The sequence below is a fragment of the Oncorhynchus nerka genome, linkage group LG20 (genome assembly GCF_034236695.1).
Source record: "Oncorhynchus nerka isolate Pitt River linkage group LG20, Oner_Uvic_2.0, whole genome shotgun sequence".
NCBI classification, from domain to species: Eukaryota; Metazoa; Chordata; class Actinopteri; order Salmoniformes; family Salmonidae; genus Oncorhynchus; species Oncorhynchus nerka.
Genome location: NC_088415.1, coordinates 20,586,209 through 20,608,869, shown reverse-complemented (window position 1 = coordinate 20,608,869; position 22,661 = coordinate 20,586,209). Strand labels below are relative to the sequence as shown.

Below are 22,661 nucleotides of genomic sequence, written 5' to 3'. Positions count from 1 at the left end.
ACAAGGACATTCTAGATGATTCTGTGCTTCCTCACTTTGTGGCAAAAGTTTTGGGAAGGCCCTTTCCTGTTTCAGCATGACAATGCCTCTGTGCACAAAGCAAGGTCCATACAGAAATGGTTTGTCGAGATCAGTGTGGAAGAACTTGAATGGCCTACACAGAGCCCTGACCTCAAACCCATCGAACACCTTTGGGAGGAATTGGAATGCCGACTGCAAGCCAGGCCTAATCACCCAACCTTACTAATGCACTTGTGGCTGAATGGAAGCAAGTCCCCGCAGCAATGTTCCAATGTCTAGTGGAAAGCCTTCCCAGAAAGATGGGGGATGTTATAGCAGCAAAGGGGGGACCAACTACATTTTAATGCCTATGATTTTGGAATGAGATGTTCGACGAGCATCTACATACTTCTGGCCATGTAGTGTTTGGGGGCAATATACTTCTAAGATTTAGAATATTTTGAATAGAAACACAGAATGCCTTATGAAGGTCTTATAATAACTGCCATTTAGCAGACACTTTTATCAAAAGCAACTTACAGTCATGTGTGCATACATTTTACATATGGGTGGTCCCAGGAATTGATCCCACTACACTGGCATTACAAGCACCATGCTCTACCAACTGAGCCACAAAGGACCACAGTTGGTCATACTTTTTATGAACTTCATTATGAATTCAATAAAATGCATGAATGTAATAAGCACAGCACAGGTAGCACATATAAGTTGGACATCATCAGGGGGTTGCCATTTAACCAACCTCCATACTCTGTAACGTGCCCTCTGTAGTATCTCCACTCTCTGTTACCTCAACTCTCCTGCACTCTCTCTCCTTTCTTCTCCCTGTCCTCTCTCTCTCACCCCCCTTCCATGACTTCCCCTCCTCTCTCTCTTCCCCTCCTCTCTCTCTTCTCCATCTCCTCGTTCTTCCCCTCCTCTCTCTCTTCCCCTCCTCTCTCTTCCCTTCCTCTCTCTTCCCTTCCTCTCTATCCACTCCTCCCAGCCCTCAGTTCTATCCTCCTACTCTCTCATTAGTCAGGGTGGTGTCCATGTATCCCCATGGTCAGGCCAGACAGCACTTAGCTAAACTAAATTCTGACCACCGGCAGCAGTCTGACTTGTATTACCACTCCATGGCCATAATCTGGAGGAGACGTTGTATATGCGCCCCTACTATGCACCAAAACCACACAATAAACTGGAAGAACAGGAAACATGGTCAGACCATGGCTAATACTGTCATATTTTGATCACTAGGAGAGACACAGCAGAATCAATAATCAGAATTGACAAAAGAGACCAGATCTAACCACTGGAAATGTTTATTTTTTACAATTGGTTTGTTCAGTTATGTGTCAGAAGAACCGCGGGGAGGCTCCCAGAGCCATTCTGAAATAAATGATTACAATAGCTAGCTACGGTGTGAATCACCACAGGCTGTTTCACCTCCCCGAGAACATCAAGAAGAGATGTGTTACTATACATACAGTATCCATGTGTGTACTGTACAGGGCCAGTCAGGACCCTGGTGGTCCAGTGTAGGTGCTGGTTTTGCTGGTGACCAGTCTATGCTGTGGTTTTGTGGTGCCTGCAATGTGTTTTTATGATGACCAGTCTTCGCAGTGCTTTGCTGTGGTTTTGCTGGTGACCACGCTTCGCTGTGTTTTTATTGATGACCAGTCTATGCTGTGGTTTTGCTGGTGACCATCCTTCGCTGTGTTTTGCTGTGTTTTTGCTGGTGACCGTCCTTCGCTGTGTTTTGCTGGTGACCATCCTTCGCTGTGGTTTTGCTGGTGAGCATCCTTCGCTGTGTTTTTGCTGGTGACCGTCCTTCGCTGTGTTTTGCTGGTGACCATCCTTCGCTGTGTTTTGCTGGTGACCATCCTTCGCTGTGTTTTTGCTGGTGACCATCCTTCGCTGTGTTTTGCTGGTGACCATCCTTCGCTGTGTTTTGCTGGTGACCATCCTTCGCTGTGTTTTGCTGGTGACCATCCTTCGCTGTGTTTTGCTGGTGACCATCCTTCGCTGTGTTTTGCTGGTGACCATCCGTCGCTGTGTTTTTGCTGGTGACCGTCCTTCGCTGTGTTTTGCTGGTGACCATCCTTCGCTGTGTTTTGCTGGTGACTGTCCTTCGCTGTGTTTTGCTGGTGACCATCCTTCGCTGTGTTTTTGCTGGTGACCATCCTTCGCTGTGTTTTTGCTGGTGACCATCCTTCGCTGTGTTTTTGCTGGTGACCATCCTTCGCTGTGTTTTGCTGGTGACCAGTCTTCGCTGTGTTTTTGCTGGTGACCATCCTTCGCTGTGTTTTGCTGGTGACCATCCTTCGCTGTGTTTTTGCTGGTGACCATCCTTCGCTGTGTTTTGCTGGTGACCATCCTTCGCTGTGTTTTTGCTGGTGACCGTCCTTCGCTGTGTTTTGCTGGTGACCATCCTTGGCTGTGTTTTGCTGGTGACCGTCCTTCGCTGTGTTTTGCTGGTGACCGTCCTTCGCTGTGTTTTGCTGGTGACCGTCCTTCGCTGTGTTTTTGCTGGTGACCGTCTTCGCTGTGTTTTTGCTGGTGACCATCCTTCGCTGTGTTTTTGCTGGTGACCGTCCTTCGCTGTGTTTTGCTGGTGACCATCCTTGGCTGTGTTTTGCTGGTGACCGTCCTTCGCTGTGTTTTGCTGGTGACCGTCCTTCGCTGTGTTTTGCTGGTGACCGTCCTTCGCTGTGTTTTTGCTGGTGACCGTCCTTCGCTGTGTTTTTGCTGGTGACCGTCCTTCGCTGTGTTTTGCTGGTGACCATCCTTCGCTGTGTTTTTGCTGGTGACCATCCTTCGCTGTGTTTTGCTGGTGACCGTCCTTCACTGTGTTTTTGCTGGTGACCATCCTTCGCTGTGTTTTTGCTGGTGACCATCCTTCGCTGTGTTTTGCTGGTGACCATCCTTCGCTGTGTTTTTGCTGGTGACCAGCCATTGCATTGTTTTGGACACTGGTGACCAGCTTATGAAAAACCAAGTCACATCATGCTGGCTTGCAAAGTGATGTTTAATTCCTATGGAATTGAGCCAGACTGGGGATATCCAACAATTGTAACTTTTATCCCCTCACAAAAAAAAATCATCATGTCTGCCAGGGAATTTTTTAAATTTAAATAAATAAAACCATCTAAACTGGAACAACCATTTCAGTTATGGTTTGAATAAGTCCAACTAACAGATTGGATTGGTTTAGAACAATGTATGTTATTTACCTTTGTGTAGCATAAGATTACATAACAAATCAATGTACAGACAATTCGAAGAAAAGCAACTGCAATAGAGCATGCTGGGAAATATGATAATGATGAGACATCTGTGGCATTGTGTTGTGTGACAAAATTACACATTTTATTGTGGCCTTTTATTTTCACAGCACAAGGTGCACCTGTGTACGGATCATGCTGTTTAATCAGCTTCTTGATATGCCACACCTGTCAGGTGGATGGATTATCTTGGCAAAGGATACATTTAGACAAATTTGTGCTTAACATTTGAGAGAAATATGAGTTTTGTGAGTGTGGAAAATTACAGGGATTTTTCTTTTTTCAGCTCATGGAACACTTTACATGTTGCGTTTATATTTTTGTTGACTGTAAAATCCAGTGTCCAAAACACAGCGAAGGCTGGTCATCAGTGTCCAAAACACAGCGAAGGCTGGTCACCAGCAAAACCAGCTAGACTATTCTGGTCAGACCAGCTTGACCAACTAGACCATGCTGGTCAGACCACCTTCACCAACTAGACCATGCTGGTCAGACCACCTTCACCAACTAGACCATGCTGGTCAGACCAGCTCTGACCAGCATCCAACCAGCACTGACTAGCATAGTTTATAGAGTTATAAACTCTAGGTCCCTATAGCCTCTTTGTGACAGTTAGAATGATATGAAAAGATAAGGGGGTAATATGAAATGGTTGGTAGAGGGGTAATGGAATGCTTTGTGGTATTTAGTCACAGCAGTTATCATGTTTGTGATGCTATGTTGGAACAATGGCTGCAGATTAGGCTCAGCTGTTGTTTTAGAATATCAGGCCAATGATGTGCTACCCACTTTTTGACATCCCAGATTCACTTTCCAAACCCTATACCAACCTCATACACTGAGCTGTGAAGATTATTCTAGAACACCATGTAGCCTGTCAACTGCTTCATGTACTTCCCACATCAAATGTACAGTAGTTTGTTTAATCCATTTTAATCAAATGGTTATTTTGTTCAATGTTATTATAGCTCAAGGTTCCACTTTGGACCACTTTTGTATTCATAGTTTGAGATGTTAGTGTAACCTCAGTTCATCTAACACTCACCTGCTGCAGGTCAAGCCCCCCCTGGGAGACTGAGTACAGAGGGTGGGGGGTAAAGTCTGATGCCTCAAACACCTGAACATACACACAGGACACAGGGAGAACATATATTCATTTGGCTTTTGAAGGAAGCTCATTCGTTACATACTGTAAAGCAGAGGAGGCTAGTGGATTGCGCTATAGGAGGATGGGCTCATGGTAATGGCTGGAATAAACGGAATGGAGTAAAACATGTGGTTCCCATCTGTTTGATGTGTTTGACTCCGTTCCATTAATGCCATTACAATTAATCTGTCCTCTTATAGGTCCTCCCAGCAGCCTCCTCTGCTATAAACACAGAGTACTTAGGATAAGCAAAGCAGATATACTAATAGTAAAAACATGGAAGCTAAATTCATGTAATAAATCAAGGAGTACGAGCCTTTTAAAGTGTCATCCCAGAGCATTTTCAACATCATAAAACCATACAGATATATTGGTAAATTCCACCGACTACATTCATTTTCCAACTGAAATGTTCAACTGAAAACCTCTTCTGTTCCTCTGAAATGTAAAGTAAAATATAGAACATTTTTCTTCCTTCTGGAGTGTATTGACTGGATTTAAGATATCTTATTATGAGCACTCTCTCAACTCAATACCATATCAGAGGCTCAGACAGCTCATATACTGTAACAGGATTTGGATCCCCAGGACAGGCAGGCATAGCAACCAGGTTCCACCGCGGTCCAGCCCAACGCTAAAGGTCTATAGACAGTGGCTAAAATGTTTTAAACCATGGCGGTCCTGACATCTCCCCCACCCCCAATCTCATCCTCCTACACTCACACAAATACATACAACCCCCAAGTAGCAAATAACCTCTTGTATTCACACTGGGTCAGGAACCATGAACCATAACTAGACATCTTACATAGAATGGTGCTCTAAAGTCCCTCAATAAGTACACTGGACTATATTTCACACGATACGTCTATACAGGGATGTGTTTGTGGCGTTCTCACCTGGTTGCCAGAGATGAGAAGTGCTCCTGGGGAGAGGCTGGGCCGGTAAGGAATAGTAGCACCTTTCGGGGGAGACTGGGGAGTCAAACAGAGGACAAGGTCTGGTGAGGTGACGTATCTAAACACCTTTAAACACTAAAATAAATGTGACAAATGCAAGTAAAAAATGTGTGTGATGGATTTGATCTTTTAAATGTAGCTAATGTTGTGTCACTTATGCTGTATGGGAGGGAAAGAAATGGAGCAAATGGCGTTGAAGCAGGATGACAATGAATGGTGTATTAAACTACTAATGACATTTACATGACATTTGTCACCTTGTTTTTCTCATGGTGACATTAGTCATTAATTGAACAGTTCAACCATTGAAACAGCAGCTCTTTAGGGTTGATTGGATTGTTATTGGGTTTGTTTAATGGGTTAGGTTTGCCTTACACACACACACACACACACACACACACACACACACACACACACACACACTTAACTGACAAAAACCTACTCCCATTCAGAGAGAACTCATAAACTCACAAATTACAAAAGGAAACAAAAAATGGGTAAAACAACACACAGGAAGTTGTATAATTTATCATAAGGATGCATGCATGGTCTTCTGGAAATGTGGAGCATCTTTTCTGCGGGAGCATATTCTTTGTATAACTTTGCATAATTTACATCCTGAAGCCAAAAGCAAGACCCTGCTGGAAGAGAATCCTAATGAAAGTTGCATGCCTTTTGACGAAAGCCCTGGAAAACTGGATCATACTAGCTGTTAGGCAGGTCCATGCAAAAAAGAATTGTACACGGCACGTACGCATTGGAAGGAAATAATGCTCTGGGTAGTTTTTTTCCCTTTCCCCCCACTCCTGTTTCTCAAGAGAACAGTTGTTTAAAGGTGAACACACTTTGCTGCAGGTCAGTTTGTTTTTGGGTTAAGAGCTTGATGTTCTTTTCCAACAATGGAAAACTTGAGCCAGGGTGCTTTCCTCTGTGACTGCCTCATCAGGCTGCTCCATAATAAGGTTTCTCAGAGTCTAATAGGGTCCGCGAGCAAAGACCAGAGGATGCTGACTAATGTGATCTGAGCCGAGGAGAAGTTCACTTTAGCTGGCTCTTCAGGACGGATGCTCCACATTTCCCTAAGGCTCAGATTAGTGGATCTGTTAGTGGCTATTATTACCTCTCATCTATATTCTTGGTATGGCAGTAATTCAATCAAATCAACACTATGGATAACACCCAAGCTGGAAATATATAACATTGCTCTTGTGCCACGAAAATGCAGAAACACTGTTATTGTTACTCCAGTAACAGTGTAGTGTAGGTTTGATTGAATTCCACCCATGGTTATGGATGTGTGTGTGTGAGGGGGATAGGAAAGGGAGAAGGAGCGAAACGGCGCCCCACCTCCAGGATTACAGTGCAGATGAGCTTGACACACTGGATTACAGAGTCCTGACTCCCCGATATCGTCACCCCTCGCTCAGTAGAGTTTGGCAGCAAATCCCCTGCCACCTGTATCTGTGCTCCGGTGCTCTGCCAATGATAGGGGTTTCAGGAAAGGATTACACTGATTCAGAAATATTTGGCATTCTAATAATCACACTGACAATCTCTATGGTTTGTTGACCTTTAAAAAAAATGTATGCTATTCTTTTCTATTGATGTTCTGTATTATGTCATTCTGTATTATGTTTCATGTTTTGTGTTGGACCCCAGGAAAGAGTAGCTGCTGCTTTTGCAACAGCTAATGGGGATCATAATAAAATACCCCAAAAAATAGAAGGGTCGCTCCACAAAATGAGTCCCGTTTGGGTAGTGTAACTTAGTAAAAAAACAACAACATTTATTTCACCAAATTTTTACACTCTGTCATGACGAGCACATGTTCAATTTCATAAAAAACATTTTTTCCCGTCTCAAGAAGCACATTTATTTTTTGACGAATAAATGAACAGGGTTGACCGTAACAAGGTTTCATCTTAAATCAGCCATAAATCCTCTTGTGACAAGGGAATGGAAGCTTGTTGTGTGCAACAGGGAGGGGCAATTGAATTCAAGCTTCACAATTGATTGATTTCTTAAAAAATGTCTAGCCTGTCTATCTGTGAGTAACAGGGTTGACGAGTTATGTTTAACCCACTCAGTTTTCCACCACAAAACACCAGAAAATGTCCAAAGAGAGTAGAACCAGCTCACCTGCTTTTACACTATGATTTGACTAGTAACTGTCCAATGTTTCTTTAGAAAAATATATTTAAAAAGGAATAGTTACAACATATTAAAACGAGAGTTCAGTTCATGTAACAGACCTTACAATGTGGGACAGGTGAACATTTTTTTAACCTTAAAATGAATCACTAATCACATGAAATAAAAAGCAATCTTCAGAAATGACTTTCTAAAAGCAACAAAATAACTAGGGCTTTACAATGATGGTGAAAACCAGGATAAATGTTGGAGTTAAGTGGATTAAAATCTTCAGAGAGTGCACAGAGATGTATTTATCATAATAAATGTATTCATAATAATAATCATATTTATTGAATGTTCCATGTGGTCTATATTAAAGGGCACTTCATTTAATATAACAGGCTTTTAAATCCAACATCGGTGCATCATTTCTACTTAAAATATCAAAGGGGACATTTTGAGGAATGACCCAGAGATGAAAAAAGGGGTTTTCCCCCTCATTTCACAGAGTAAGCTTAGTGACTTTGTGATAAGCTTAGCACTAAACCTTGGGTGGTCATGGATCGATGGATGTAAAGACCTGCATACAAATAGCAGTGCTCTGCAAGTAAAATCAGCTTGCAGTAGAGTCAAGGCACAGTGCAACTGCATCTCTATTTGAACAAACAGAATACATAACGCATCCTGACCACAGGATATCGTGTATGGTTCCCGATAGTGGCTTAGTGCCCCTGAGATAAACACAAACCAGACATGAAACAGACTGGCATATAGTCGCCTGGAGCGCTGATCAGGGAAGGGACTATAACGATCTCCCCACTCTGGCTACAGTCACGTAAAATGGCTGACTTTTTTTAACTCTAAAGGGACTTGTTTCTTGCCTCAAGTCAACCATGTTTTTGATATTTTCCACCAACTCAATCATCATCCCTTTATCTTTCTTTAAACAAGTGTCAGCTCATCCAGATACGAAGCTGTGGACAGAGGTGATAGGGAGGTATGACGGGGATCCTCAATTTAGCTAGCCTGGGTGCCAGTTTGTTTTTGCTTTAGGGCTCTATTCAATCTGTATTGCTGAAACATTACAGATTATGTGATAGAAATGTAATTTCCGATTGAGCTGACATATGCAGTGTATACCGTGAATGCAGTCTCTGCTAACGTGGGAACATTGCCTTTACATTTCAATCATGCTGTAACGTTGAACTTCCTTGATATGGATTGAATAGAGACCATGGTTAACTTGTGGTAACTGAATGCAGGTAGATATTCTGAAGTCTCTCACCTCTCTGATCTCCCTGATCTTGGCCCCTCCCTTGCCAATAAGGGAGCCACACTGGCTGGCTGGGATGACTAGTCGTAGGGTCACTGGGGGTTTGCTGCTGATGGTGCCGTTGGCCACCAGTGTAGTGAGGTCCTGGAGAGAGGGTTGAAAAGGAGGGGGAAAAGATAGAGACAGGGACAGAGGAAGAGAGAGAGAGAGAGAAAGATGGATGATAAGTCATTGATGGCATAATACCTAAAAACCCCGGCTTCTTTTGAAAAGAAGGTAAAGCCTTGGCCTCAATCAGGTTGTTTAAAATGTTCCTTCATTTGACCAGGTAATAAACCAGGTAGCCTCTCCTTCACTCCGGTGTGGGTGGAGATTGAGCTGGTAATTAATGAACAGTCAGGCTCCCTAAGCCTTTGAAATGTAAATGGCCCTCGCTATCTCTGTCCATCAGCGAACATCCCAATAACTCAGCCTGAATACAAGTCTCTCCCCCTCTCTCTCCGTATGCCCTGGCAGAATGCAATGCACACCACATCTATTTCAAACAGAATGCGTTAACTATACGGTGTGCAATAATAATTTCACGTACTTTACAGAGGTGCCCTCCAGGTGATTTGAGCAAAAAAAACATGTATTTCTCCAACAATTCTTGTAGGCCTACTTTTTAAATAGAAAACCCATGTATCTAATGCAGCTATGATCCTTGGTTTTCTCTCAGTGTCTATATTAAGTGAGGTGGAAAGATCTAGGCAACATGGCTGACGTGGAGTTGTCTCATTATATGAGGAGCACGTAGCTCGTCAGTGGGATCGCAGGGCTCTGGGCGTCATCTACCAGATTTGATCTAAAAATATGCATCATATCTTAACAACTGTGAATGGCACGATCCTTGCTCACTCACCAAACTCGGTGAACAACTCTCAAAAGAAAATTGGCGTAAATACGTCCGGGGGTTACAAGAATCTGCAGTCACACAAAGAGGCGCTGGGCATAATCCCCCGTGTTTGCTGTGGTTAAGATGATGAGACATCAATGGAGAATGACTAAACTGCTCCAAATAAAATCTCCTTTCCTGGGAGAAACAAGTCAAGTACAACATGTACAGTTGAAGTCGGAAGTCTACGTACACCTTAGCCAAATACATTTAAACTCAGTTTTTCACAATTCCTGACATTTAATCCTAGTAAAAATTCCCTGTCTTATGTCTCAGTTAGGATCACCACTTTATTTTAAGAATGTGAAATGTCAGAATAATAGTAGAGAGAAGGAATTATTTAAGCTTTTATTTCTTTCATCACATTACCATCACATTCCCAGTGGGTCAGAAGTTTACATACACTCAATTAGTATTTGGTAGCATTGCCTTTAAATTGTTTAACTTGGGTCAAATGTCTCGGTAGCCTTCCACAAGCTTCCCACAATAAGTTGGGTGAATGTTGGCCCATTCCTCCTGACAGAGCGGCGGCAGGGTAACCTAGTGGTTAGAGCTCTAACCTGTTGTTCTGCCCCTGAACAGGCAGTTACCCCACTGTTCCTAGGCCATCATTGAAAATAAGAATTTGTTCTTAACTGACTTGCCTAGTTAAATTAAGGTAAAATAAAAAAGAGCTGGTGTACCTGAGTCAGGTTTGTAGGCCTCCTTGCTCGCACACGCTTATTCAGTTCTGCCCACAAATTTTCTACAGGATTGAGGTCAGGGCTTTTTGATGGCCTCTCCAATACCTTGACTTTGTTGTCCTTAGGCCATTTTGCCACAACTTTGGAAGTATGCTTGGGGTCATTGTTAATTTGGAAGGCCCATTTGCGACCAAGCTTTAACTTCCTGACTGATGTCTTGAGATGTTGCTTCAATATATCCACATAATTTTCCTTCTTCATGATGTCCTCTATTTTGTGAAGTGCACCAGTCCCTCCTGCAGCAAAGCACCCCCACAAGATGATGCTGCCACCCCTGTGCTTCTGAGGTTGGGATGGTGTTCTTTCTGAATCAAGAATTCACTGGCAACGGAGCAGAGCGAGGCCTGCATCCAGCAACATCACCAGTCACATGAGCCGTTTTTTGCAGTTGTTTCAGTACAGCACTACACGGAGCGAGAGGGGGAAGGGCAAAATTCGCTGAACTAGTTTCAATGTATAAAATCCCTTGGGAGTCTCTGGATTTTGGGCGAACTTCTCATTTAATAACAGTAGGGAGTAGCAGAAGAGAGACAATAATATAAATTCTTTACAATACCCATTGGCCAAAAAAAATGTATTTTTCTTTCTATCCTTTAATTAAAGATGTCAGACACATACCACTCAGGCATGGTGAGAGGCATGCCGTGTGCTGTAGGTCAGCCAACAGGTTGCCATGACAACTCGGTAGTTTCGGCTGAATGTAGGGTTGGGAATAGGTGAGAGCTTAAGATCTTTAATGAATGCTGCAAGGCACCCTCCCAGCCAGCGTGTGTTTACTGACTGCAATGAAACAAGGCTCCGTCGACTCGACTACGCGGGGAGCGACTGTTCCAAAGCTAGGCAAGCCAAAATGTCCCTGAATCTATCATGTTAATTAGTTTGCTGATGGATAAATAGCTAAATGTTCCGCAGGTCTGCCATTATCTGTAGCTCATTAAGGGATTAAACACAAACCTCATCTGTTTAATTAATTAGCACGTTAACATATTGTCATTTGCTCTTTCATCAAAAGGCCTGGAGCACTGACGCATGTTCTCCCTCAAAACAATATGCTTTCCATAAACGGCATGGAGCCACTCGACTGTTACTCTCCTCTTGTCAGTGCTGTTCCAATGCCAAGCTCAACTTAATAAATCACTATGCTGCTGCATAAAAGGCCGGGTGATAAATGTATTCATCAATGTGCTAGCTACACTTCACACTGCAATATTCTAAATGAGAATGGAAAAGGCTCATGCACCAAGAGCAGCAACGGTCTAACTCCTATCCAACGTCAAATTCATCTGCAGTAGATGCCAACCTGGGAAGAAATGATTTTCAATGATTCATTTACAGGATGAACTGTATAAATAAAAACATATAATTGAATTGGAAACCAGGACATTATACATCAAATAATTTGTGCAGCTGTGCCCTGCCTAAGGAAATCTCTAAGGGAAACGCTGATTGTGTTGTCTTACCTCTTCCAGTTTGTATGTGATCATGGTGAAGGCCTTGAAGACACAGTCTGTAGAACCAGTGATGGTGATGATCCTCTCTGGACAGGAGCCCTCTGAGATGTTCACCCGTGCACTGCTCTGTAGGGGGATAGACCAAGAACCAGGGTCTAGCTTTATTTACGTTCTATTAGATGAGGAGAGCATGGTTATAGCATGTGGTGGATGGCGCAAATAAGGTGCACAGGTAAGAGGGCAGAGAGGTGAGGAGGACACAATGAGGTTAGTATGGATAAGAAGGGGTATGGTTAAATAGACGGAGGCCAAACTCCAGACCAGTTAAAAACTTCTTAGAGCTAGGCCTCTTTTTTCTCAATTTCCACCTGAATGACGTGTCCAAAGTAAACTGCCTGCTGCTCAGGCCCTGAAGCCAGGATATGCATATAATTGGTACCATTGGAAAGAAAACACGTTTGAAGAAAGTTAAAATAATGTAGGAGAATATAACACAATAGATATGGTAGGAGAAAATCCAAAGAAAAACCATCCGGAATTCTTTTTTTTTGAGAGAGACCATGCTCTTAAAATGGCAAGCATAAGGGCATACGGAAAATTAGCTCCCAGGATGCAATTCCTATGGCTTCCACAGGCTGTCAGCAGTCTATGTTCAAGGTTTCAGGCTTGTAACTTCAAAAACAAATAGAAATATCACTTTTAGTACAGGGTCACAGTCTTGGAAATTCGTGTTTGCGTGCGCTATGAAGACATAAGGAATATTATAGTTTGATTACATTTGATTACATTTTAGGGTATCTGACGAGTAAATATAGACGTATTTTGACTTGTTGAAACCAAGTTTAGGGTTATTAGGGCTATTTGTGAATTTATGAAACCTGTGCAGGTGGAAAAATATTTTGATGTGGGGCGCCGTCCTCAAACAATCGCATGGCATGATTTCACTGTAATAGCTACTGTAAATCAGACTGTGCAGTTAGATTAACAAGAATTTAAACTTTCAATCGATATAAGACACTTATATATACCTAAATGTTAAATATCCATAATTTGTATTATTATTTATTGAATTGCGCACTCTCCAGTTTCACCGGAAGTTGTCCCGCTAGCGCCTAGGCTTAATACACCCTGCTCCACAGATAACTAACCATTTATACGGGAGCTGGATCACCCCTATAAAGTTGACCTTGCTGTAACTAAAGGCTGGTACTCTGATTTCTCCATCAACTGTCCCTTAATTTTTCTCCAGAGCCCTGGGGTCTGGGGATCAGAGGCTGGACATATGAGTATTAGAGGTATGGTGGTACTTTAACAATGTTGATTACAGTCATCTTATGGAGTCATTCTGGCACTGTGAGGACAGACAGGGCCTGGGGAGGAAGCCAAAGAGCCTCATATTGGGGATCTAACTAAAGGCATGTCTATTTGTCTGACTGACTGACTGACTGGGTGGATGGATGGATGGATGGATGGATGGATGGAGGGCTAACTAGCATGGATGACTGGTTTACTGGCTGACTGGGTGGAGGGCTGACTAGCATGGATGACTTGTTTACTGGCTGACTCATCTAGTGGACCTACAGGGCTACATGATCACCCAGTCTAACTGCCTCTCTGTTTCACATTCTGCTTCATAAAGTACAACATAATAGTTTTACACCAGGAGTCAGAGGGACGAGAACCAACACAATGGCAATCAAATTACTTTTTAAACAAGGAGTTAATCAAGCGCCATCGGATCAACTGCAGCTTTGATGTTTATGAGGGAGAAACAGAAGATACATAAAAGAGAGAAAGAGAGGGAGGAGACATACTGAGAAATGGGGAGAGAGGGTGGCTGAGAAAGCTTGACAGGCAGAGACAGAGAAAAGGGGGGAGAGGGTAAGACAGAGAGAAAAGAGAGAGCTTCATACAGATAGAGAGAGAGAGTGCTTCATACAGATAGAGAGAGAGAGTGCAAAAAAGGGAGAGATGAAGCCACCAGTGGCAAATAGGCAGGTCAGACTATGTGGCTGTTCTGTATGCTATACCAGTCACTCTTCCCAAACATCCAGAGGGTTTGAGTTTAATATTAATGCAACACAACCAATATTAGACACTGTCTCCGGTTTGATTATGTTTTGCCTTAAACTATAACCTTTTCGTGATGGTATACTTCTGGTCTACACAATAACTGGAAAATAAAGATTGCATATTGAATGCATATTGAGACAGAAACAAGATGTGATTCTGATAGCTTTGGAGCTAGTTGATATACATGTATTTCATCAACCAATGACAGGCTCTACTTTGCATGTATTATGGTAATGTGGAGTACACAGATAATGAACAGTGGTGATAAGAAGCTGGTAACATACCTCTTCTCGTATTCTTTTCACCGTCTCTCCTTTCTGGGAAAGAGAAGACGAAGGACAACTTTGAAGTAAGGTGTGTGTGTGTGTGTGATTTGTTAAAGTGGTGTCCTCAACTTGCATATTGAAATCCATCTGTACTTCAAATCCCTATTAAACAGATACTTTTCTTCACATTGACTACATTTCCCCTCCATTGAAAAGTAATCGGAGCTAGAATCCTCTACCAATCTAAGATGGATAGCACCATGCTGACAAACAGTATTCTCATCCCATCCACATCTGAAATGTTAATAATATCTATTCATTTTCACTTCAATCTCTTCCTTTATGTTCACATCTATAGCCCTCTACTCTTCTAGTATCAACTCTTAATGCCTGTCCTGTCCTTGTGTGAGATCTTTTCTGTGTGGCCTGCAGCCAGCCAGCCTGCCAGGCACGTCACCCAGGCTCAGGAGTAGCATTTAGTCACACCTCTGTCATACATCCTCTGTCAGCTTTATATTGCCTCCCCATCTGTGACTTGTATATTGGCCTCAGCCCATCATTCTCTCCTCCCTTCTCCAAGTGATTCTACCACCTATGCCTATGACATTGACAACCAGATGTGTTCTAATAAAAACACAACCATACTATTTTGTGTACTTAGCAACACTGTTATTTAATTCTAAATAGTATGCTAGTGTGTAGTTTGGGAAATTTTAGAGGTTGTGGTTCTGGAGGCCAGCAGAGATAGAGTTGAGGAATGAGAGAGGGGGAAGGTAGCAATTAACACAAGTGCTTTGGATGGAGAGCCTGGTTACAGGTCTGTTTCAGCACGGTATGTGCAAAACAGAGCATTTCTCGACCCATCTCCATCTCTATGTATCTCCTTTTCTTCTTCGTCAGTCTCTGTCTGTTCTCTCTCCCCTCTTTCTTATCCCCTGTTTCTCTGAATATTTCATATCCTCTGTGTTGGTTTCCCCATCCCCCTACTCTCTCTCTCTCTCTCTCTCTCTCTCTCTCTCTCTCTCTCTCTCTCTCTCTCTCTCTCACTCTCTCACTCTCTCACTCTTTCTCTCTACCTGTTCTATTACAGGGCAAGTGAGAGCCAGCGAGGGGGTAAAGAGCAACCTAAACCCGCCCTAGAAACACTAAACTGGAAAAGAGTAGCCTACAACCCTCCTAGTACACACAACTGATGGAGAGCAGCCTACACTCCAACTAGAAGACACTAAACTGGAAAAGAGCAGCCTACACCCCTCCTAGTACACACAACTGATAGAGAGCAGCCTACACTCCAACTAGGAGACACTAAACTGGTAAAGAGCAGCCTACACTCCAACTAGTAGACACTAAACTGGTAAAGAGCAGCCTACACTCCTCCTAGTAGACACTAAACTGGTAAAGAATAGCCTACACTCCTCCTAGTAGACACTAAACTGGTAAAGAGCAGCCTACACTCCTCCTAGTAGACACTAAACTGGTAAAGAGCAGCCTACACTCCTCCTAGTAGACACTAAACTGGTAAAGAGCAGCCTACACTCCAACTAGTAGACACTAAACTGGTAAAGAGCAGCCTACACTCCTCCTAGTAGACACTAAACTGGTAAAGAGCAGCCTACACTCCTCCTAGTAGACACTAAACTGGTAAAGAGCAGCCTACACTCCTCCTAGTAGACACTAAACTGGTAAAGAGCAGCCTACACCCCTCCTAGTAGACACTAAACTGGTAAAGAGCAACCTACACTCCTCCAAGTAGACACTAAACTGATAAAGAGCAGCCTACACTCCTCCTAGTAGACACTAAACTGGTAAAGAGCAGCCTACACTCCTCCTAGTAGACACTAAACTGATAAAGAGCAGCCTACACTCCTCCTAGTAGACACTAAACTGGTAAAGAATAGCCTACACTCCTCCTAGTAGACACTAAACTGATAAAGAGCAGCCTACACTCCTCCTAGTAGACACTAAACTGGTAAAGAGCAGCCTACACTCCTCCTAGTAGACACTAAACTGGTAAAGAGCAGCCTACACTCCTCCTAGTAGACACTAAACTGATAAAGAGCAGCCTACACTCCTCCTAGTAGACACTAAACAGATAAAGAGCAGCCTACACTCCTCCTAGTAGACACTAAACTGGTAAAGAGCAGCCTACTTCCGGCGCCGACAGATGGCCGCCTCGCTTCGCGTTCCTAGGAAACTATGCATTTTTTTGTTTTTTTACGTGTTATTTCTTACATTGGTACCCCAGGTCATCTTAGGTTTCATTACATACAGTCGAGAAGAACTACTGAACATAAGAGCAGCGTCAACTCACCATCAGTACGACCAAGAATATGACTTTCGTGAAGCGGATCCTGTGTTCTGCCTTTCACCCAGGACAACGGAATGGATCCCAGCCGGCGACCCCAAAAAACGACTTCGAAAAAGGGGAAAACGAAGCGGTCTTCTGGTCAGACTCCGGAGACGGGCACATCGTGCACCACACCCTAGCATTCTCCTCGCCAATGTCCAGTCTCTTGACAACAAGGTTGATGAAATCCGAGCAAGGGTAGCATTCCAGAGGGACATCAGAGACTGTAACGTTCTTTGCTTCACGGAAACATGGCTCACTGGAGAGACGCTATCGGAGACGGTGCAGCCAGCTAGTTTCTCCACGCATCGCGCCGACAGAAACAAACATCTTTCTGGTAAGAAGAGGGGCGGGGGCGTCTGCTTTATGGTTAACGTGACGTGGTGTGGCCACAACAACATACAGGAACTCAAGTCCTTCTGTTCACCTGATTTAGAATTCCTCACAATCAAATGTCGACCGCATTATCTACCAAGGGAATTCTCTTCGATTATAATCACAGCCGTATATATTCCCCCCCAAGCATACACATCGATGGCTCTGAACAAACTTTATTTGACTCTTTGCAAACTGGAATCCATATATCCGGAGGCTGCATTCATTGTAGCTGGGGATTTTAACAAGGCTAATCTGAAAACAAGACTCCCTAAATGTTATCAGCATATCGATTGCGCAACCAGGGCTGGAAAAACCTTGGATCATTGCTATTCCAACTTCCGCGACGCATATAAGGCCCTGCCCCGCCCTCCTTTCGGAAAAGCTGACCACGACTCCATTTTGTTGATCCCTGCCTACAGACAGAAACTAAAACAAGAAGCTCCCGCGCTGAGGTCTGTTCAACGCTGGTCCGACCAATCTGATTCCACACTCCAAGACTGCTTCCATCACGTGGACTGGGATATGTTCCGTATTGCGTCAGACAACAACATTGACGAATATGCTGATTCGGTGAGCGAGTTCATTAGAACGTGCGTTGAAGATGTCGTTCCCATAGCAACGATTAAAACATTCCCAAACCAGAAACCATGGATTGATGGCAGCATTCGCATGAAACTGAAAGCACGAACCACTGCTTTTAATCAGGGCAAGGTGACTGGAAACATGACCGAATACAAACAGTGTAACTATTCCCTCCGCAAGGCAATCAAACAAGCTAAGCGTCAGTATAGAGACAAAGTAGAATCTCAATTCAACGGCTCACACACAAGAGGTATGTGGCAGGGTCTACAGTCAATCACGGATTACAAAAAGAAAACCAGCACCGTCACGGACCAGGATGTCTTGCTCCCAGGCAGACTAAATAACTTTTTTGCCCGCTTTGAGGACAATACAGTGCCACTGACACGGCCCGCAACTAAAACATGCGGACTCTCCTTCACTGCAGCCGACGTGAGGAAAACATTTAAACGTGTTAACCCTCGCAAGGCTGCAGGCCCAGACGGCATCCCCAGCCGCGCCCTCAGAGCATGCGCAGACCAGCTGGCTGGTGTGTTTACGGACATATTCAATCAATCCCTATCCCAGTCTGTTGTTCCCACATGCTTCAAGAGGGCCACCATTGTTCCTGTTCCCAAGAAAACTAAGGTAACTGAGCTAAATGACTACCGCCCCGTAGCACTCACTTCCGTCATCATGAAGTGCTTTGAGAGACTAGTCAAGGACCATATCACCTCCACCCTTACCTGACACCCTAGACCCACTCCAATTTGCTTACCACCCAAATAGGTCCACAGACGATGCAATCTCAACCACACTGCACACTGCCCTAACCCATCTGGACAAGAGGAATACCTATGTGAGAATGCTGTTCATCGACTACAGCTCGGCATTTAACACCATAGTGTCCTCCAAGCTCGTCATCAAGCTCGAGACCCTGGGTCTCGACCCCGCCCTGTGCAACTGGGTACTGGACTTCCTGACGGGCCGCCCCCAGGTGGTGAGGGTAGGCAACAACATCTCCACCCCGCTGATCCTCAACACTGGGGCCCCACAAGGGTGCGTTCTGAGCCCTCTCCTGTACTCCCTGTTCACCCACGACTGCGTGGCCACGCACGCCTCCAACTCAATCATCAAGTTTGCGGACGACACAACAGTGGTAGGCTTGATTACCAACAACGATGAGACAGCCTACAGGGAGGAGGTGAGGGCCCTCGGAGTGTGGTGTCAGGAAAATAACCTCACACTCAACGTCAACAAAACTAAGGAGATGATTGTGAACTTCAGGAAACAGCAGAGGGAACACCCCCCTATCCACATCGATGGAACAGTAGTGGAGAGGGTAGTAAGTTTTAAGTTCCTCGGCGTACACATCACAGACAAACTGAATTGGTCCACCCACACAGACAACATCGTGAAGAAGGCGCAGCAGCGCCTCTTCAACCTCAGGAGGCTGAAGAAATTTGGCTTGTCACCAAAAGCACTCACAAACTTCTACAGATGCACAATCGAGAGCATCCTGTCGGGCTGTATCACCGCCTGGTACGGCAACTGCTCCGCCCACAACCGTAAGGCTCTCCAGAGGGTAGTGAGGTCTGCACAACGCATCACCGGGGGAAAACTACCTGCCCTCCAGGACACCTACACCACCCGATGTCACAGGAAGGCCATAAAGATCATCAAGGACAACAACCACCCGAGCCACTGCCTGTTCACCCCGCTATCATCCAGAAGGCGAGGTCAGTACAGGTGCATCAAAGCTGGGACCGAGAGACTGAAAAACAGCTTCTATCTCAAGGCCATCAGACTGTTAAACAGCCACCACTAACATTGAGTGGCTGCTGCCAACAACTCCAGACACTTTAATAATGGGAATTGATGGGAAATGATGTCAAATATATCACTAGCCACTTTAAACAATGCTACCTAATATAATGTTTACATACCCTACATTATTCATCTCATATGTATACGTATATACTGTACTCTATATCATCTACTGCATCCTTATGTAATACATGTATCACTAGCCACTTTAACTATGCCACTTTTTTTACATGCTCATCTCATATGTATATACTGCACTCAATACCATCTACTGTATCTTGCCTATGCCGCTCTGTACCATCATTCATTCATATATCTTTATGTACATATTCTTTATCCCCTTACACTTGTGTCTATAAGGTAGTAGTTTTGGAATTGTTAGCTAGATTATTTGTTGGTTATTACTGCATTGTCGGAACTAGAAGCACAAGCATTTCACTACACTCGCACTAACATCTGCTAACCATGTGTATGTGACAAATAAAATTGGATTTGATTTGATTTGATTCCTCCTAGTAGACACTAAACTGGTAAAGAGCAGCCTACACTCCAACTAGTAGACACTAAACTGGTAAAGAGTAGCCTACTCTCCTCCTAGTAGACACTAAACTGGTAAAGAGCAGCCTACACTCCTCCTAGTAGACACTAAACTGGTAAAGAGTAGCCTACACTCCTCCCAGTAGACACTAAACTGGTAAAGAGCAGCCTACACTCCTCCCAGTAGACACTAAACTGGTAAAGAGTAGCCTACACTCCTCCCAGTAGACACTAAACTGGTAAAGAGTAGCCTACACTCCTCCTAGTAGACACTAAACTGGTAAAGAGTAGCCTACACTCCTCCCAGTAGACACTAAACTGGCATAAAGCAGCTTACACTCCAACTAGGAGACACTAAACTGGTAAAGAGTAGCCTACACTCCTCCTAGTAGACACTAAACTGGTAAAGAGCAGCCTACACTCCTCCTAGTAGACACTAAACTGGTAAAGAGCGGCCTACACTCCTCCTAGTAGACACTAAACTGGTAAAGAGCAGCCTACACTCCTCCTAGTAGACACTAAACTGGTAAAGAGTAGCCTACACTCCTCCAAGTAGACACTAAACTGGTAAAGAGCAGCCTACACTCCTCCTAGTAGACAGTAAACTGGTAAAGAGCAGCCTACACTCCTCCTAGTAGACACTAAACTGGTAAAGAGCAGCCTACACTCCAACTAGTAGACACTAAACTGGTAAAGAGCAGCCTACACTCCTCCCAGTAGACATTAAACTGGTAAAGAGCAGCCTACACTCCTCCTAGTAGACACTAAACTGGTAAAGAGTTGCCTACACTCCTCCCAGTAGACACTAAACTGGTAAAGAGTAGCCTACACTCCTCCCAGTAGACACTAAACTGGTAAAGAGCGGCCTACATTCCTCCAAGTAGACACTAAACTGGTAAAGAGCAGCCTACACTCCTCCTAGTAGACACTAACCTGGTAAAGAGTAGCCTACACTCCTCCTAGTAGACACTAAACTGGTAAAGAGTAGCCTACACTCCTCCTAGTAGACACTAACCTGGTAAAGAGTAGCCTACACTCCTCCCAGTAGACACTAAACTGGTAAAGAGTAGCCTACACTCCTCCTAGTAGACACTAACCTGGTAAAGAGTAGCCTACACTCCTCCCAGTAGACACTAAACTGGTAAAGAGTAGCCTACACTCCTCCCAGTAGACACTAAACTGGTAAAGAGTAGCCTACACTCCTCCCAGTAGACACTAAACTGGTAAAGAGTAGCCTACACTCCTCCCAGTAGACACTAAACTGGTAAAGAGCAGCCTACACTCCTCCCAGTAGACACTAAACTGGTAAAGGTAACTCCTCCCAGTAGACACTAAACTGCCTACACTCCTCCCAGTAGACACTAAACTGGTAAAGAGTAGCCTACACTCCTCCCAGTAGACACTAAACTGGTAAAGAGCGGCCTACATTCCTCCAAATAGACACTAAACTGGTAAAGAGCAGCCTACACTCCTCCAAGTAGACACTAACCTGGTAAAGAGCAGCCTACACTCCTCCTAGTAGACACTAAACTGGTAAAGAGCAGCCTACACTCCTCCTAGTAGACACTAAACTGGTAAAGAGTAGCCTACACTCCTCCCAGTAGACACTAAACTGGTAAAGAGCAGCCTACACTCCTCCTAGTAGACACTAAACTGGTAAAGAGTAGCCTACACTCCTCCTAGTAGACACTAAACTGGTAAAGAGCAGCCTACACTCCTCCTAGTAGACACTAAACTGGTAAAGAGTAGCCTACACTCCTCCCAGTAGACACTAAACTGGTAAAGAGCAGCCTACACTCCTTCTAGTAGACACTAAACTGGTAAAGAGCAGCCTACACTCCTCCTAGTAGACACTAAACTGGTAAAGAGCAGCCTACACTCCTCCTAGTAGACACTAAACTGGTAAAGAGCGGCCTACACTCCTCCTAGTAGACACTAACCTGGTAAAGAGTAGCCTACACTCCTCCAAGTAGACACTAAACTGGTAAAGAGCAGCCTACACTCCTCCTAGTAGACACTAAACTGGTAAAGAGCGGCCTACACTCCTCCTAGTAGACACTAACCTGGTAAAGAGTAGCCTACACTCCTCCAAGTAGACACTAAACTGGTAAAGATCAGCCTACACTCCAACTAGTAGACACTAAACTGGTAAAGAGTAGCCTACACTCCTCCCAGTAGACACTAACCTGGTAAAGAGTAGCCTACATTCCTCCAAGTAGACACTAAACTGGTAAAGAGCAGCCTACACTCCTCCTAGTAGACACTAAACTGGTAAAGAGCAGCCTACACTCCTCCTAGTAGACACTAACCTGGTAAAGAGTAGCCTACACTCCTCCAAGTAGACACTAAACTGGTAAAGAGCAGCCTACACTCCTCCTAGTAGACATTAAACTGGTAAAGAGCAGCCTACACTCCTCCTAGTAGACACTAACCTGGTAAAGAGCAGCCTACACTCCTCCTAGTAGACACTAACCTGGTAAAGAGCGGCCTACACTCCTCCTAGTAGACACTAAACTGGTAAAGAGCGGCCTACACCCCTCCTAGTAGACACTAACCTGGTAAAGAGCGGCCTACACTCCTCCTAGTAGACACTAAACTGATAAAGAGCCGCCTACACTCCTCCTAGTAGACACTAAACTGGTAAAGAGCGGCCTACACCCCTCCTAGTAGACAGTAACCAGGTAAAGAGTGGCCTACACTCCTCCTAGTAGACACTAAACTGGTAAAGATCGGCCTACACTCCTCCTA

General features: G+C 44.2%; 1 protein-coding gene across 3 annotated transcripts in view; it reads right to left on the bottom strand.

Moving 5' to 3' along the window:
* Positions 1-22,661, bottom strand: part of LOC115102024 (poly(rC)-binding protein 4-like) — a 61,768-nt gene that overhangs the window by 16,254 nt on the left and 22,853 nt on the right. For all 3 annotated transcript variants that reach the window (XM_029621519.2, XM_029621518.2, XM_029621520.2), the window contains exons 4-9: positions 14,285-14,317; positions 11,937-12,053; positions 8,812-8,943; positions 6,741-6,869; positions 5,334-5,408; positions 4,333-4,404 (exon numbers count right to left, since the gene is read on the bottom strand). In XM_029621519.2, the coding sequence (XP_029477379.1) occupies positions 4,333-4,404; positions 5,334-5,408; positions 6,741-6,869; positions 8,812-8,943; positions 11,937-12,053; positions 14,285-14,317 (558 nt within the window). The remainder of the gene's footprint in view (positions 1-4,332; positions 4,405-5,333; positions 5,409-6,740; positions 6,870-8,811; positions 8,944-11,936; positions 12,054-14,284; positions 14,318-22,661) is intronic.